Raw genomic sequence first — 18,655 nt, 5'->3', positions numbered from 1 at the left:
ATGTAAATCTGACAACCTGTCAACAGTTATCTGGTGACTGCACAGTAATGCTATTGATTAGCATGACATAAGTCTCACCGCAGGGCTGCCCCCATAAAGGTCATGTGCATGAGTCATTCGATGACAGTTCTGAGCACTACATTCAAAACACCGCGGTGTGCAATAGGGGAGCGACCTCTCTACCTCCGCTTTGCGGTCTCGCATTGAACGAGGGACACTAAAGTGACACTTGCAGCCAGTAACTGAAATGGAACCAAATTGTCACCATTAGCAACAGAAAATGTTCTAATTTCCAAGTACAGGAGGCAGTAAAAAAGGCAGTAATAAATACCAAAACTGCATGCATTTGACGGCGCTTGAGAGCCAGAATGAATCCGTGCAGGTATGAGCTGTAAAAGCACTGATAATTACCTTTGAGTTCCCGCGTAAAACCTAATCTTAAACTTCATTCCCTTTTCTTTATTTATTTATCTTCAGCGGGGGACTCATTTAGCACAAATTGATTAAGTTCTTGCCAGCGGGGGAGAATGGAGGCGATGGTGGGGTAATGCGGCAAAAGTCCTCGTGAAAAATCGAAGGGGTTTTATGTGCAGGGTTTAATGCGCTTCATTTATCCCAGGATGCATTATATACCAGCTCTCCATCACGCCCAGGGACACTTTTCCTATTCTGTTCCCTGGACTTTATTGCCCAGACTGTTTCCTTCCGCATTTCTCCGTCACATGGAGTGCCAACTACCCCCCCCCCCCCCTCCCCACAATCCGTCACAATGAGCAGCCAAACCCATCGACTCCCAGAATCAACCGCGGCTGTGCCGCTCATACGCACACTTGGATACAAAGATTACAGACATTTTTTCCCTTACATCTGTAATCATTTACCGAAATTCAGTTCATCCAATTATTGGCATCAATTAAGAATGAATCGGTTTAAGAGTAAAAGCAATAACAAAATTATAGCTGCCATGAAGGACGAAATTCATGTTTTACTGGTCGCTGTGCAAATCTTTATCTGAATTACCCTCTGATTCAGCCAATTTTGCCTACTAAAAACGCTGAGGGAAAACATTAATTTATGTATTGATCTGTATCCAGAGCTGACCCAGGAACCTTAATTCTCAATGGACCGTTTTTTCTTAAGAAGTTCCAGGAAAGGATTTCGAGAGTAATGTGCTGGAGATGATAGTGAGGTAGAAGGTAGCTAGGTGGGTGGGGAAAGATCTGAGGTCCCAAGGCTCAACGGAACAGCTGCTGGGCAACAAGTGCCACTGGAGATCAGTGAATAGGAGGGAGAATACGAGGAGAGAGAGAATTATAAAGAGAGAGAGAGAGAAGGAGAGGGAGGGAGAATGGAAGGACCAGCATGCATTATTAATGTCCAAACGGCAGAGCGTGAGCTCGGGAGAAGTGGGGCAGACAAACGACGTAATGAGAAGAGCAGACTGCTGTGTGTTTTAATTTCGGCAAACCTTCAATGACGCGCTCTGTGGCTTTTGGGAAGGGAGCAGTAGCGCCCGGACAGCCCACATAACCACACCTGACAAGAGGGAGGTGGGGTGTCACTACTGCACCCCCCGCATTCTGATGTGGGGAGAATGCTAACGCTTGCTCGCCTTTCGCCGTACTAGGAGGGCCCCCCCCCCCCCCATCGCTCAAACCCCCCTCCACTACAATAAAACATTCCCGCTGCATTCCATTGGGGCTTCTTTCCAGGAAAAACCCAGTGACGTGACCTTCAGAAACATCCCGGCACTGCTGCTGCCGAACGCACTCTAAACATTTACCACGGGGGACAAACAGCCCGGCCTCCCCTCGGTGTGGGGCTGCAGGGGGGGGCTAACTTTCCGAAAACCAGATGCTTCCTCACTCGGCAGTGCCCCGTCCGCGGCTTGTGGCCCTTATCAGAGGTGTTTATCCGGCCGGGACCGGCAGTGGCTGACACGCTGTGATGCGATTCCTGCCGTGCTTCCCGAGAGCTGGCAGGAAGCCGTGTCACGCATTGTCCTCAAAACCGCCAAGCACAAGGGCGCTTCTGTGCATGGGGGGGGACGCAAGGTTACTCAGGTGGCCTGCCTGAAGGAAGTGTTCCTGTTTCCTAGGTGATGTAAAACCAGTTGTCTGGACAGCGAGTACTGAAAACAAACCTTGTACTTTTCTCTCTGGGTACGAAAGCATTGTGTGTTTAGAACAATAGTGTTGACTACCGCTCATGACACAGCAGAATGAAACAGGCCCCTGGTTCCCTCATATGCCTCATGGTGCCCCCTCATTGTCCTTCCTGCCACCACCCGCCCACCCTGGTTCTTACCCAAGTTGGAGGAAGCCCTCCCCTCAGCCGCACGGTCCTTCAGGCCCTCAGCGATGGCCAGCTGCTGCTCGTGGTACTGCTTGGCCCGCTCCAGGTCCTGCATGCAGCGGGCGGCGTGGCCCAGCCCAGCGTAGGCCCGCATCTCGATGGACCGCTCAGCCAGCTCCTGGGCCAGCTCCAGCACGTGGGTGTGGTAGGACATGGCCTTGTCGAAGTTGCGGCGGTAGTGGTAGGCGCTGCCCAGGTTGCTGTAGGCCCGCGCCTCCTCCCGCTTGTTGCCCAGGGCCTTGGCGATGCCCAGGTGCTGCTCGTGGCACTGCACGGCGTTGTCGAAGTCGCCCATGGCGATGTAGACGGCGCCCATGTTGCCCAGCTCCCGCGCCTCCGACAGCTGGTCCTTGGACTGCTTGGCCAGCAGCACGCACTGCTTGTGGCTGGCCAGCGCGTTGGGGTAGTCGCCGATGGCCGTGTACACGTGGCCCAGGCTGCTGAGTGCCGAGGAGGCCGCCTGTGGATCAAGGGAAGACAGCAAATGTGGGAGTGAGACACAATGCCTCCAGAAATCTAAGGATCACTTCCTATCTTTGCCAGTGTTGTTGTTGCTTTTGCCCGCCTCCCAACCCCATCCCCTGTCGTGAAACTAAAGCATTTGAACTGTAGCACACAAATATGGATCCCTTTGAGGTGTTAATGAGGGACACAACAACAAACACTTCATATTTTAATAAAAGCAGGGGGTAACAGATGTAGGTTAACACAGCAGCAAGCTTGCTTGGAAGCTGACAGTTGGCCTTTCGTATTTTGTGTTCTGGCATGCTCCTACATGGGGGGAACAAACACAAAGTTAATCTGTGGACAGGAGGTGGTCCAGGAGTACAGCAGAGTGGGGATTAACTACACAGCTCATATAACTCATCTGTGGGAGACTGAGAATCCCTGAACACTGAGATTTATGAATTACTCACACACACACAAGTGCGCACACGCACACACACATGCACACACACACACACACACACACAGGCATGCGCAAAACTCATGTGTACGTACACACATTCTAAACACACGCACACCTCACAGTCACTTATACGCAAACACCCACATGCTCATATTTATAGATACGCACAAAGACATGCACAAACATACACACAGGCACAACATGATTACCAACTTCCTGTCCAGCTGCTTACAAAGCAGTGTAAATACATCATAGAGGATTTGCGCCAGCAGCCAGCTGAAGTGTTCTGACTAAGTCTGTGTCAAAGGACACTGAGAAAACAAGTGTGTTTATAGAGAGCAGAACCTCACCCCTCTGTTTCAACCACAACCTACAGTAAACCAGAGTTATTAACAAGCATAAAAGGTCAAATGCAATACCCTCCAAGAGAGGGTAACAAATTTGTCTCTGAGTGACTTGCTGAATATGTATGTATTAGCTGTTCGCATAAGAAGTAAACATCTCGACACAGCTGGTGATTTGGACAGTGGAACATTCATAAGGAAGTAACTATATTCCTACCCAAGGGGTTCACTCTGTCTTCTAGAGACCATGGAGGCCGTTGTGGGGGGCACTCTAGGAGAGACTTGTGTGCATACACGTACAGCATATGTGTATGGGGGCAAGCGTATGTCAGCGTGTGCATGCCTGCATGCAGGTTTGTGCAAATACATGTGTAAATGTTGTGTATATATTAGAGTGTGCACATGTGTTTGCATGAGCTTGCGTGTGTGTGTATTTGTCTGTGTGTCTGTGTGTATGTGCGTGTCTGAAAAGTTTCCCCACACTCTCGTCCTCATTCCCTCCTCTGAACACCTGCTGCCCTGAAATGGCCAGCACACAGTAATTTGTGTGCAGTGATGAGAGAGCACTCTGCTTTGGCAGTTTCTGTCTGCTCCTGAGTGGCAGATGCACTTTAGAGACGGGATCAAAGCGAGGAAGTGCTTCCCGATGTCCTCCTTCCTGGAGTCCAGTAAGGTAGCCTTCTTCCAAAGCTTCTACGGTGTTACACTGGTATGGTAAAGCATGCTATCTTAACTACAGAGTTGGACCAATCCAGGAGCCTCTCTCTCACTCACACACACTCTCTTGCTCCCATTTCTCAGGGTCACTGCTGCCTGGAACCAATTACCTGCTGACATAACGACTTCCAGCGGTTTGCGCGAGTTTAAAGGCTCGACAAGACATTATACGGGCGCAAGGATGCAATTACCCTCCGTCACAACTGTTGCTGTTTTATGTTCCCAGATAGGCTATCTGGAGCTGCTCAATTACATGTGCCGTTTGAAGCAACCCCCCCCCCCCCCCCCCCCCCCCCCCCCGGCCCATGCATCCGCTAGCAACTCCCATGCAAAAGAGAGTACTCTCCTTCGACCTGAGAATTGAGTCAACATACATAGACATGCCATCTTTCTGCTTCCAAATGAAAATCCATGACTATGAATTGGGGTGTTAACAGAAGCAATTCCCACATTCCATCACTGCAGGAGATCGTAGCGGGATAGTGGTTAGTGGGGGTGTAAGTCTTGCAAATCCTACCATCGCAAGAACAGCACTGCTTTACCGGGGTTTCCACATTGTAGTTGGTCTGTCTACAGTTGAACTGCACATTTCATATTAGGTTACTCACATGCAGATGACACCCATCTTCTGACTTGTAATGCACCTGTCCTGTCAGGGAAGTGCCATTGCCATTGCAAATAAGCAGGCGACACCGAAACTAACCTAAAACGCCAAAACACCTGAAAAAGTAACAAGCATTTGTCTGCCATGACCAGCTCTATTTTCGCTCTCTTATCACCCCCCACACTAACCTGCTTCTCCCTCGTTACATCTGTGGAGGCAGATCTGATTGCACTCACTGACTCCAGCCCGCTTCCGGATGTACGGCAAGTAGATTTATGCGAACGTCGGCCTTCCTAAACTGTTGATAAACCTCTGGCTCTTATCAGCAAACAGATTTCTGCAGAGCATCCGCTAATGAAAGGTAAACTGGGCCAGGATCCCAGAGGAGGAAACTAAATGGGCCCAAAACAACTTTTCAATCAGATGTTTGGCCATAGAGTTTTCTTATTTTACACTTAGTCTTAGGGTGAAGTCTATAAGCTTAATGCGGGCTCCTTGATCAAGGTGGAAAAAGGCTTTGTCATATTTACAGAGTATTTACTCGTTTATAATTAACTTCCTAAACTCCATATAAAATTGGCATTGCATGTTTAAATGTACAAAGCAGCAAAGCACATTTAATGCAAATCAGCCGGATTAAATTTCTGCTCTATTCATAAGTAAGAGAGCTGACGCAGTGGCGATAACACAGCAAGTGGTTTGCGCTAACGCTCCACTCCCAGCATCCTCTGCTGCAAAGGCCACTGCAGCATTTAACTGGTGACCACTGCATCTGTCTCCTGCACCTTGCAGAGGGCTGGCTTAGCACAGACCACCCCCCCCTTCCCCAAGACACCCTCCCCACTACCACATTCTCCAGAGCCTGTCAGATGGGGACCGTTTCCTTGGAAACCCAAGTGGATTTCCGTTCACACCGGTGAGGCAGCACAGAGGGTCAATAGTCGATAAAGAGGGATTTAGCACATCCCTCTATACTTGGTCAGCGGGCATCACCTGCTGCTGGAACAGCTTGACACCCTTCAGCCTAACACCAACAGACCATCACAGACAGACACAGCCCATCTACTCTGCAGCAAAGACTCAGTTCACAAGTGCCATAAATCGAAGCCGTGGACAGAATGTAACTCACAGACAGTCTAAGCTACATTCAAAACCTTTCACCCCAAGGGTAGGAGCCAGGGACTAGGATGTTCCTAATTTCTGGACCACTAAAATTAAATTAATGTTGGGTCGCCTGTTGCTGATTCAACCCCTTCGCACACACTTGTTATAGCAGCAGATGGATGGCATGGGGAGAGTTTATTGCTGAAAAGCAATCAAACCACAGTCAACAGAAATAATCAAGCCCAAGAAGCTGTATTATTTGGGCAAAAGAGATATTTGTTTCAAATGCACCCCTCCCCCTGCCCTGTACCTCATTAAACAATGAACCTTTTTCCTGCTAGCCACCAATGGCCCTACACAGCTGACCCTGGCCTCAGCCAATACAGTCAACACCGCAGGTCAGACAGATAGCACCTCCTCTGGGTTCCCAGGGGAGATATGGAGCGTAGGTTTTCAGGGTCTAGGTCTGTTTGTTACACACATATATGAGGAGGCAAGACAAAAGAGCAAATTATTACATAGTCCCTCTGTCTTCACTGATTTTATCATGTATATACATAACACCCCCATTCCACATCTACCTCCTTCCAGATCCACTTCGGCATACAGGCCGTTTACAGGGGTGCAAATTTTACAGCAACGATTAAAAATAAAGTGCCTCACACGGCAGCGTCAAATCCAGGATCCAAAGCAATAGCCTTTCCTCCTGCTTAGAAGTGAAATTAACCTAACCACTACCACACACTGCCTGACCCTCTGTCCTTTACTTGACACATCCAATAGATTCTCTCTTTCTCATTCTCTCTCTTTCTCTCTCCTCTTTCACTCTCACAAGCAACCTAGCACTAAAAAAAAGAAAAACAAAACATAAGCAAGCACATTATGAAAAATTCAAACAAGAAAGGCCAAAAAAGGAAAAAAAGATGAGCAGATGCATCCATTAACAATGTCAAGCAAAGGGCATTTGCCAAGAATATAAATAGGTAAATAGTCTAAACCAAACACCTGTAATTACTTTGTGCATGTCCTTTACAGTAAGATGTTCCGCCTCTGCACAAGGTTTAACTAAAATTACAACATAATGAAATGATAAAATTCTAAAACAAGTGAGCCCAGCAATAAATCTTCTTTTAAAAACTAAAGAAAACAAAAGATTTTCAAATTTGTGGTTGGATAGTGTAATTCATTCATATCCTGTGCGGCATTGCATCTATAAAAGCATATTGTGCACAGCTTTATGGGCCCAGGGGCATTACACTCAGCACCTTGTTGTGACCTGCTGGTCGGCGTGAACGACTGCATGTGCCCCTCCCCCCCGACTCTGTGTGAGCCCTGGCAGACGGGATACGGGGCCACTCGCCTGTGAAAGGGCCAGCCACCGTGGCATGAAATAAGTAGATCTCAGCTCTGGCCATCATCAGCGAGGATGTGGGATGAAGGGCGAGGGACAGCGGCCCACCCATCCCACCCAAACTGTCTGATGGCAAGCAAGGATGATGTGATGCAGCTGACCGACACTCAGTGTCTGACCGCTGACATTGGTCCAGCTGTAGTGTGGAAGCAGTCCATCTGAATGATGCTGTTCCCATCCCAGAAATGGAAGGGTGGGAACAGAAAACAAAGACGTAGAGGGTGAAACAGACGGAGGGAGAGGGAGAAAGAGAGATGGTTCCCTGGCTTAAAGGCTCAGAATGCAACAGAGAACTCACCAAGGTCATCAAAGATGGACCACTATGAATGCTACTCTTCTGATTTTTGACACACAGCATTGACTAAAAAAAAACACATGACCCAGCAGTCATCTTGAACTGAGTTCTTTCTCTGAAAGGAATGTTAACTGCAGCATACTCTAGAAGTATATAATATGTATGTGTGTGTGTGTGTGTGTGTGTGTGTGTGTGAGGGAGAGAGAATGTGTGTGTATGTAAGAGACAGGGAGATCTGGGAGGAATCTGTGGTGGTGCTGAGGTCAGAAACAATTTGACTGCCATTTTCTGAAAGCACAGTGGTCTTAAACTCTCTTGCCATGTTCCTTCCACAAATCCAGACTCCCCTACACATGGATGAAAGCATGCATTAATATATATGCATGCTGTACAGCACATTCTAAAGATAGAAAAGCACATGTACAAAGGGCAAACACATTGTTTGAAATGTATTCGGCTTGAATAACTTGAGCAAATATAATGTGGAATTTGAGCAGTGAACGGAACTAGTTTGCCTCATTTGAATCATTATATCTGAAAATTCTATTAGACAGTCAAGAGTTCAATGATTCAGAAAGAAATAAGAGTGGAAAAAGCAGTATCCACTGGCACAGGCTTCTGCAGGGCACTGACACTGAATAAAAATAGGGACATGGCGCATAGTCTAAACAAAACACCTGTAATTACATTATTCATCTCCCTTACAGTAAGCCTCTACCCAAGGTTACACTCAGATCAAAACATGAGTGAGACCAGTACAGCAATAAAACAATGTTAGCAACTTTCATGACCTATGAATGGAAATAACGGAGGCATTTATAAGCATCCTTGTTTGAAACAAAAAGCTTTTTATCATTCTAATTTCCATTATTTCTTTCTTTTTATTAGGCATATAGCATGCCCTTCCCTTACCAACAGGTAACATTTCCCTAGCTTAACTGCAATGTTGCAGCAACATTTAGAGTGTTAGGCTACAAACGAAAGTGAGAGAGACTTTACGAGAGAGAGGAGAGTGAAGAGGAAAGGGAGATTGGGAAGGCATGGTGGAGTGCAAGGTGTTTAACAGCCAATCGCAAGCCCCCATCTCTTGGCACCTTTAGTTCCTCTCCTGGCACCCCCTGAGGGGCCCAGGTTACAGGTTGCTCTCCAGCTGAGTGGCGCTAATGGGATTATCCAGGGGAGAGAGAGCGAGGCCGGGCCGCTGCTGATTCCATTACTGCTGAAGTGGGAACATCGAGGTCCATCCGCGCCAACACAAACGCAGCACCCGCACACAGGCACAAACATACAACACACACACACACTTTCACACATGCACTCACATACACATACACCACGCACGCACGCACGCACACACACGCTTTCACGCATGGATATATATACATACATCATACATACACATACATCACACAATCCCACACACACACAGACCTACACACACACTCTACACTCACACACTCTACACTCACACACGCAGAGGGTGGCCGCAATGGGACAAGGAGGCACCCAGAATCTTAATAATGCACCAGGTATTTGGTGCGGACATGAGGACCTGTCACTCAAAACTGAGAAGATGGAGCAACCCTTTGATCACTCTCAGACAGCATGGGCTTATTGCATGACTGCATTTTACAGAACTTCACATTAACCAAAAACTCACACAACTGTTAATGCTTATTGCCCAACTACAAAGCTGGAAAAGGCAGAGCTGATCAGAGTTATTGTCTCTCCACAAAATTCACACTGGCTTAAAGAATAATGCCTGATCACAACCCCATATTCAAGGCTACTCAAGTTAAGCAGGTTCCAGACTGAGAACAAGCTGATAATGAACTGCAACTGTGAATCGGGCCAGGAAAACCAAAGAAACCCAACACACCAAATCACTGTTTTACCAAGAGCCAGGAAACCCACACTGTGGATGGGACAACCTGAGCGTGGCTCAACCAGGAGGCAGAACCAGTCTTGGAATGCAGGTGCAGCTGTTAATAACAAGGTGGATGAAAAACAACCGAGAGGGAGCACCCATCCAGACTTCCCTTAACAAGGTGGGTGACATCAAAACAGCGCCTGAACACCCAGCAGGAGCTCAGAGCCGAGGGGGGTCGGGGGGACTGGGAGGGGGGTGGGACGAGATGAAGGAGAGACTGAAAGAGATTAAGGTTTGATGACTGCGAGCGGAGAATGCCGGAGACCTCCCAGGGGAAGGATATCTTCAGATCTGAATTCACCCCCAGAAACGCATTCTGACAATAACGGAAACATCTCAACCATGATAAACAAGGAAAGGAGGGAGGGAGCGAGACAGAGAGAGAGAGAGAGAGAGAGAGAGAGAGAAAGAGGGGGAGAGGGAGGGAGGGAGAGGGAGGGGTGTCTACCAATCTGCTGTGAAGCAAGTGAGTGAAGGTGGGGGAGAGGGGAGGTGGATGAATTATTAAAATGTTTTTTTTTTATTGGTGTGTTCTCCAGTCATCTCTCTCTCTGTGTTTGCACACCCTATGGCTCTTCTGGGACTAGCCATTAGAACAGACAACGATGTGGCGTTTCTATGGCATCCAAGATCCCCCCCTTCCACCCCCCTCCTTGAGAGTCTGACGGGTGACGTCTCTTCATTGTGTCCCTGTCAGTCATGGGGCAGACAGGGAAGGCGCCACCCATCTCCTTCTTCCATTAATACAGGGGTTCTGTTAATTAGTGTAATTGCTTTCCGTCTGGTTGTTTATGGGTTAGCCGCTAATTAATATCAGTGCTTATCGGTGTAATGGGGTTGTGATGCCAGCGTTAGTGGGGAAGCGCCGGGAACCTCCTCTTTGCTCTGTAGCCCCTTGACAAGTCTCCCCTACGGGGCGCTTCCGTCAACCCCTTGCTCTCCCGAGCCCTTGTCACATCTGCCGAAAAATCCCAGGTGGCGACGCTATTTTCTTCTGTGGGTCTGACCGTGAGTCTGACGGTGAGGAGCCGATAGCCTTTTCAGGTTGTCCGCCACTGCTCCTCTTTTATTCTCAGTGAGAGCCTGATGGTTCCAGCATCACTCACAGGGGAGAGAAAGAGAAATAGGCTGATAAATAACTGCAGCTCAGGTCATGTGTCACTTATGCGCCCGGCTGCATCAGTGGCAAATAACCACCGGCTTCCGACTGTGGTGACCGCAACAGCTCAATGTCCTGATGAATAGGCTCTCGTTCTCGCTGATCCAGAAGGAAAAATCCTTGCAGGACCGTGTGAGAATGTGACATGTATGCAATAAGACGGTAGGCAGAGTGGCAGATTGAGGGCTTTCAAGAAGTGCAAAGAAGAGCTTGAGTAAATTCAAAAGGCGGAGGGCAAATCAACAGCACCATCTTCGTCTGTAAAGGCACTCTGCTCACCACATTCCAGGCCTAGTGGCACAGCACACATTATTTTGGAATGTTTAATGATACCTGCCATCTGTAGGCCTCTTGCATCTCTTCTGATTCTTATGCATCTCTGCTGTTCCTATGTTCTGCTAAATGCCAGTGATGTAATGTTTACTCAGCCACTGCCTTTTTACCTGTTATTTTGTCCTGTGTATGTATGTGAATCTCACCTTCCCTTTGGCAACAGACCCCTCCCCCATATTGATGGGTTGATGGGAAAGAAATGGGACTGAAAGCTTGGGCAGAAAGCTCTAACATCTAAAAGCTCCAAACCCACATTCTGAGCTCCAAACCCACATTCAACCAAGGCAAATCATTCATAATGCATCTGCACTCAGGTGTAAAAGGTGTACTGGAGGACTAATGAGTGTTCAGGAGCCACTCTGAAATGAACTGGCCAATGGGCTGAGCACGTCCGGTCCCTCCTAACAGTGCACAGAGCTCTTTAGTCGATCACCTCTCCTCTTCCCCCATCCCCTCTTCACCTCATGGGCCCATCGCAGGTACCAGCTGCTCTTACCCCCCCCCCCCCCCCCCCCCCCCAATCCCCCTACATTGTGATGCCTGACTCTGGGGGAGTTCACTCCGGCAACTGCAAATGGCCAGGGGTTGATAAGCTGATATCTCTCCCCTGGCAGTGCGTGCTGTCGCCTTCGGACAAAAAAAAAACCTGCGATGCTTGCGGCTACGGTGCGCGGCGTTGCGGAATGAGCGATGAAGCACAGGCGGGCACCAGCAACAGCGGGAGATAAAGATATCAGGAGCCAAGTGCTCCCTCTCATATTTACAAGTGTTTGAAATTCATTTTAATGTCTATTTCTCCTCCATCACGTAGCTGGCAGATTTGCAGCCCTGGCGGCCGCCGTTTCAGAATGACTGAGGAGGCTAAAGAAGATAAATTAAATATGCTGAAGAAGCTTGTCTTCTCTGCGTGGCTCCTTTGCTTTCTTCTTCTCCCCTCCCGCCCTCCTCACGAGGCCTCTGAAGAAACATGAGCTGCTCCGTGTTGCTTGAACACTTATCGCTCGACAATAGCTAATTATGTTTGAAAGCGAGGATTGTATTGCAAGTGGGGGTAAGCAATCTCACCACTCAAAAAAAAAAGGGGGGGGGGGGGGGGGGGGGCTAGTGCTCAATTGTTCAGATGATCCATTTCTGATTCACATTCTGATCCAGACTGGACTTTTAAACATCACTCTAAAATCTAGTGCTATGACCCCAAAAACTGAAAAGCACAAAAATCCATACATATGCTATGTACCCAAGGATGCTCTCTGCCCACTGTCTTGATAGCTTGATTCCTTGCAGTGCATTGGCAGCTGAGTCACCTCAGACCAGGTTCACTTATGACTCCTCCAGTTTGCCTTTAATGAAGATCAAAATAGAGGGCATGGGAGTTAGTGGGTTGTCAGTGCCGCTCCGCTACTATTTCCAAGATTTTGACCTCGTTCCCAGCAATTTTTGAATGCCAGGTGCCATTTCAATGGACTCAATCAATCAGCTTTTTTTGTGTTTACAGCATGTGATAGAAAATAGTTATATGCTGTTTTAAGTGGATATGTATGAAAAAGTCAATAGCGTATAATACAACAGAGTGCAATGTGCTTGGTGACAGACAGAAGTTTTGCTCCCTGCTAGTCTAACAACTTCTGTATGGGAACATCACAACATTGCATTCATTATGCAAGCAAGGACACTGAGGAAAAAGCAATGGGATGGAAAGAAAACCCTGGGCCACAGACCGCAATAATAAATTCTCATATTTCTCCAAACCATCATATTAAACAAACTGTACTTTCTGTTTTGGCTTTAAACAGAAAGGCTGCCTCAGTTTAACTATTCCCAGTCCGCAATCCTGTAATCTTCTCTCCATAGCAGGAGTCACAGAGCCGAATGGAGTCACAGATCAAAGCACTGGATGGAGGAGCTGCTCTGATCTGTTAACAGATCAGCAGGTGATTTGTCAAGTTGATGAACTCAATCAGCCCTCATGAACATGTCCAGCCTGTCAGTGCTGGGACCAAAGACTGACTGTAGCGTGCATGCAGCACCTTGACCATTCCCTTGGACGATGCCATCTCTCCATGCAAACTGCATAGGCTGCCGAGGCACACTTATCCCACCGCTCCCACCACTGCATGAGGGCTCTAAGGCGGATAAGCCCATGTCCGCAGCTCAAATGGTACACGCCACTTCACTCGGATTGCTTAGCATTTTAACACCCCCCTGAGCATTCCATCGCCAGTCCTCACTTTCCATTGAGTGCATCGAGAGAGGATCAATTGCCGGTGAAAGGTCAATTGTGGGTTGAGTGTGATGAAAATAAATGAGGGTTGGAGAGGGAACAATACAGGGCACTTGGTACAAAATGACCACAAGAGGAACACTCACCGTCAGTCTCTCCTTACACTCTGTCTGACTCAGTCCTGCCGGCTGTGTCACACACACAGGCCCATGTACCCACACACTCCAACTCGTTCTTACGCGCCGGTTGTTTGGCTAATCCGTCACCGCCCCTCGCTGTGGTTGCCCAGGGATAGCTGGCATACCGGGCATCATTAGGAGTGCCCCCTTAGCCCGGCACAGGGGGAGCCCACAAAAATGATGCCAATGATTGGCGGTGGGAAACGTGGGGGTGGGGACAGGGGCAGGATGCTGCCTGGGAGGGAAAGAGCTTCAAGAATGCTGCCAATCTCTGACTGACAGTGGACTCTGACTCTCTCTGGTGGAGGGCACTTAATATTCCAAGCCCCAGGTGCTCTGCTCTAGACAAAACAAAGAGGTCTGAAGATTGCTGTGAGGTGAGTAAGGGTAATTTATGACTGAGCTGTGTCTCCTGTGGGCCAATCTCCTCCGATTGTTTCACTCTTCTCAGATGAGACACTGCATTTGTTTATCGACAAATTTGGCCATTGTATTTGTTCACATTTGATCGACGGTTATTTCCATTCAGCGTCAGGAAAAACACCCAGTCCTTTGGGGATGTGGGGGTGTATCAAAAGGCCTCAGGAACTGGATCGCTAACAGCGCAGCATGCACAGAGCATTGCTTTGCCTGCAAAGTGTGACAGTCAGTAATCACATTTAGACGTTCTCTTTCAGGCCTGTTTAGCTAGTGAACATCACACTGAGTAAATACAGGGGGCCATTTCCCATTTGTGGCAACAGATTTATGCCATTTTACTGACGAGCGCTGCATCAGCCAGTGAGGGTGACATTGTTAAAATTTTTTGATTGGTGGACTTACTGAAATGCTAAGAATGCAAACAAAAGACGAGCAGGGGGTGGGGGTGGGGTGAAGGGCTGTTATAGCTTGCTGCGTCATGTGCGTTTTTTACACTCACCCGCGCTCAGCATGGGGAAGGAGGGGGAGGGGGGCACGCAGAGACGGTGATACACGCTGATCTACGGCTTCATTTACGCCATCCATTAAAAGCTAATTACAAGCTGTTACAGAGGCACCGAATGCCACGCCGGAGAGCAGCTCAGGTACGCCTCGCTAAAAATATCTGACCGCGTCTCTCCCCCTCTCTGCCTTTGCGAGATTCCGACAGCGGGGGGGAACATTCCAAGGTCAGCGCACAAAAGGTACGCGCCAGGGCACTCCGCACACCCCGTGCGATGACAGCGCTCGATTCTGCCATCAGGGATGAGGGGACAGGCGAACGACCCACGTCCCTTCCGAAGTCGGAACACTGCCAAGCAATCACTGCAACAAAATCACTGTCCATAAAACAGCAGGGTGGGGAATGCAAGTTGTCAAATGGAAGGTAAATGTTTACTCAAGGCGGTAAATGCTCCAGGCGGATGGCGGGAATAAAGTTGTGATGCCATCCCCGTAACTGCCTGTTCCCTGTTAGGCGGCGAACTGAAAGACATCCAAGGTCTGCCAAACGGAAGCCGCTGGCCCTGTCCCACCTTCCGGCCGCAGAGACCTGACCGGCCACAAATAATCTGAGAACATCGACAAAATCACCTCTCCCGCAGGACGAAATCTAATTGACCCATCTGCACCCCTCCCATCGCTACGCAAAAGGAACCTAATTGGCTTTTTTTTCCTGGTTGACGAGATAACAGAATTGCTTAAGTACAGCATAATGAATCAAAATTAATTCAGACAGTGGGATCTACAATGAAATCACAAATCACATTTTTTTTTGATGTTTTGAGTCTTGTAGAGCGGGAAGCAAGGAGGGTTTTTTTTTTTAACATGGTGATTGTGAGATCTGCCATACTCACTTTGTGTGTGGAGGGAGAGAAAGAGAGAGAGGGACAGAAAAGAGAAAGAGAGGGACAGAGAGATAGGCTCCATTTACGTCCAGCCGGGTTGATGGGGGTTTGATTTCCCCAAAGAGCCTCCCGTGCATGATATCCATTCTACTTAAACACACATGGCACGTTCAAGCTAAGACACAGGGAGGCTAATCCAGTTTACTCATCTTTGTATGGATTATAAATGTTGGTATGTACTTCTGCAGTCATGTATCAGCTCTGCAGTAATCGGTTTCCTCCTCTGACTCCCGGGGCACATTCAATCAATTTGTACAGGGTGGCGGTACAACGGGCTGGTCTAGGGTAAGGATATCTGACAACCCAAGGTACAAGAAAAGCAGAGAGGAGCATTGAAGCCACCTGCCAAGAAATACTACTGAATTATAGAGCTATTCCATACAGGATCTGAAATTCAATCTACTTTACATGTACATGAGCATTTATGTATGTATTGACTAATATAGTCGGTGTGAGTGCGTGTGTGTCTGTGGTGTGTGTGCCGGCAGGTGTACATGTGCACCTCCATGTGTGTATGGGTGTGCATGTGCACTTGTGTGGAGACGCAGCAGGCAGGCTGCCGTCCAGGCAGTTCTTCAAACAGTATCGGCACAAGTCAGAATAGGCCCTCCAAGAACACAAGAGAAGAGAAACCTATTCTGCCTCTTTGGCCCCCGCGCTGCCTCTCTCTGACCCTCTCAGTCTTATCTCTCCCTCTCTCTCTCTTCGGGCATCTGAGAACCGGCTGAAACCGACAGGGTCCAGCCTTCCTCCCCACCCCCAGTCCCACACAGCAGTAAGCAGCTTGATGCTTTCCCACCTCCAACACATTCCAGGCCTCAAGCCGGACACTCGCTAACAGCAGTCCATGGTGCTGAGCTGACCAGCAGCCCCACTCCACAATGAGCCCTCATGGGGGTCCACGCTGACACGCACCTTCAGAGGTGATTGGTTCAGGGGATTCTGAAGAAGGCTTGGATGCCGCTCACCTCTCGGTTAAAGGGTCTCCTGTATGTGGGGAGACTTCACCTCCCATTGAGTTGACACATGCACTCTAGGGAGGACCGAAGTGCACTGTGGGTGTAAACACAGGCGCGGGTCGAGACAAGTGCAATCCCCCGATGAAAGCCCCGAGCTGTTCTAATTGATGGAAGGAGACTTATGGGTGTGTGTGCGCGTATATATATGAATAACATGGTCTTAAAAGCAAATGTGGTAGCCCTGTCCTCTGAGTGAAGAGAGGCAGCTGTGTAGTGATCCTGGATCGTAACTCAAACACTTACACGCAATGGTTAAGTCAGTAAAAATGCTCCCACTTCAGACACTAAGACATGCAAGGGTGGCTGGACACCTTGTATTTTATTACATTATAAAATTTAATTACTCCCTCATCCTGGGTGACTTACATGGTGTACTTTATATATATATCATCAATTTGTGCAGCTAGGTTGAGGGTTAAGTGACGTGGTCATGGATGCAATATCAGTACCTCATCTGAGAAATGAACCTGCAACCTTTCAGTTGCAAATCTTAAATGCTGTGTCACCCTGCTGCCCCCACCCACACAGTCTATGCAATATGACATAAGACCAATAACATAGGACCTCTGCAAATCACCAGTGTTTCATTTGTGCTGTATCTTGCAGGAGCTCAACTCTGAGACCTCTCATTTTGTGACTGCTTGTGCACTGGGACGTCTTCACCACGCTCCAGCACCTCTGACCGCTATGCTTTAAAAAGTCCTGAATGAAATGTCCACAAAACACAGTGGTTTGGTGCAATTAATTTTTCCCTCCATACAGAGGACAAAATGAAAAAGAATATTCAGCTTTTGGATTCATTCACAAAATTGACACAATCCTTAACCCGCCCATGTAGCCAGAGAGACCTAGAAAGCTGTCTGTTTTGTTCCATTAAATATTAACGCCACTATTTGGTTAGGTGAATGTTTCTGCAGCCCGTCTGGGACAGTCTGACTTAACACACATCTGCTGGACACGAGAATGGCTTGTAAATTAATAAATCAATGAATCAGATTCCTGCACAGCTGCTCAGAAGCAGTCAGGCTTGTGTTGAAATCAGTCAGTCAATCAATCAACTCGCTCACCACAATGATCTGCTGACGACTGCTACACAGATGTAAATGAAAAGCTGGACTCTCATTTGAGCATGGCGTAAGAATTGATCTGTTCGGAATTTCGCCATCCTTCACTGACTGCATGTTACAATGGCAAAAACCAAGACCGAGTCCTTTATGCTCCAGTTCTCTGCAGCTTCACTCCCTTGCACACTCACCTTAAGTGTTCATTCCCGAAATGTAATTATGTCCAGTTTGACTGTGACTCACAGAGGCAGGGGACAGAATGTGAACAAAGCGTACCCAAAGAAAAGAGCCACAGACATCTCCACAAGCCAGGACCACTTCAAAGGCCAGACTAGCTGGTGTCATTAGCCTGATCCTTTCAGACTAGCTGGGTTTCTGTGGTTGTGAGGATGCACTGGAGCCCTGGCCACAGAGATAAACACATGGAAAGGATCCACCATTCGGGACAGAGGTATGGTTTATCATGTGTGCAAATGCTCACACACACCGCAAGGCCCTTTCATTGAATGAGGTATGTAACTGTTTGTAAGAAAACCAAGAAAACAAACATGACACACACACACACACACACACACACCCCTCCCCCAAATGCATGCTGGGTAGTCAGAACCAGCCCAAAGTAGCTGTGCTGGAGTTAACCTCTTCCCCGCTGAGGTCTGGGAGAAACACGCACAGAGAGAAGTGGCAGTGCCATTTCCTCTGAATGGCTGATACCGAGCTCCCTCACGCAAAGGCACACATCTGCGCTTCTCGCGGGTGGGCCCCCGCAGCGGATCAAAGAGAAGAAGGGGGCTTGACTCCGATTTGTTTTTCTCGTCACCTCGAGTGAGACGGCAGCGCCTCCCGGAGCGGCCAGGCCACGCGACTCGGAGGCTTCGCCTTTCATTAGACCCCTCCTAAGCCCTCTCCATCCGCGCCGCAGAAAAAAGGAGAAAAGCACACAACAAAGGGGATGACAAAAGAAAACAGACGGGCGCAAAAAGACGACGGGAGGGTGCGGGGGGGGATTGTGGGGGGAGGGAGAGGCAGGCAGTTAACCTCAATCACGTCTCTTAACTCGGCGGTCCTGGAGCCACCGGGAGGCTGTTTCCTGCTGTTAGCACGCGCACTCGCATTCTGATTGACAGGGGGGTAAACGGCTGCTG

At 48.4% G+C, this 18,655-nt stretch overlaps 1 protein-coding gene across 1 annotated transcript in view; it reads right to left on the bottom strand.

Annotated features, from left to right (window-relative positions):
• LOC118776639 (tetratricopeptide repeat protein 28-like) overlaps positions 1–18,655 on the bottom strand; it is a 150,076-nt gene that overhangs the window by 45,526 nt on the left and 85,895 nt on the right. Inside the window, exon 5 of the mRNA XM_036527113.1 lies at positions 2,308–2,815. Within this exon, the coding sequence (XP_036383006.1) occupies positions 2,308–2,815 (508 nt within the window). The remainder of the gene's footprint in view (positions 1–2,307; positions 2,816–18,655) is intronic.

Source organism: Megalops cyprinoides, chromosome 4, assembly GCF_013368585.1.
Source record: "Megalops cyprinoides isolate fMegCyp1 chromosome 4, fMegCyp1.pri, whole genome shotgun sequence".
Classification (NCBI taxonomy): Eukaryota; Metazoa; Chordata; class Actinopteri; order Elopiformes; family Megalopidae; genus Megalops; species Megalops cyprinoides.
Note: the sequence above shows the minus strand (reverse complement) of the source record. Positions and strands in the feature narration are given on the sequence as shown.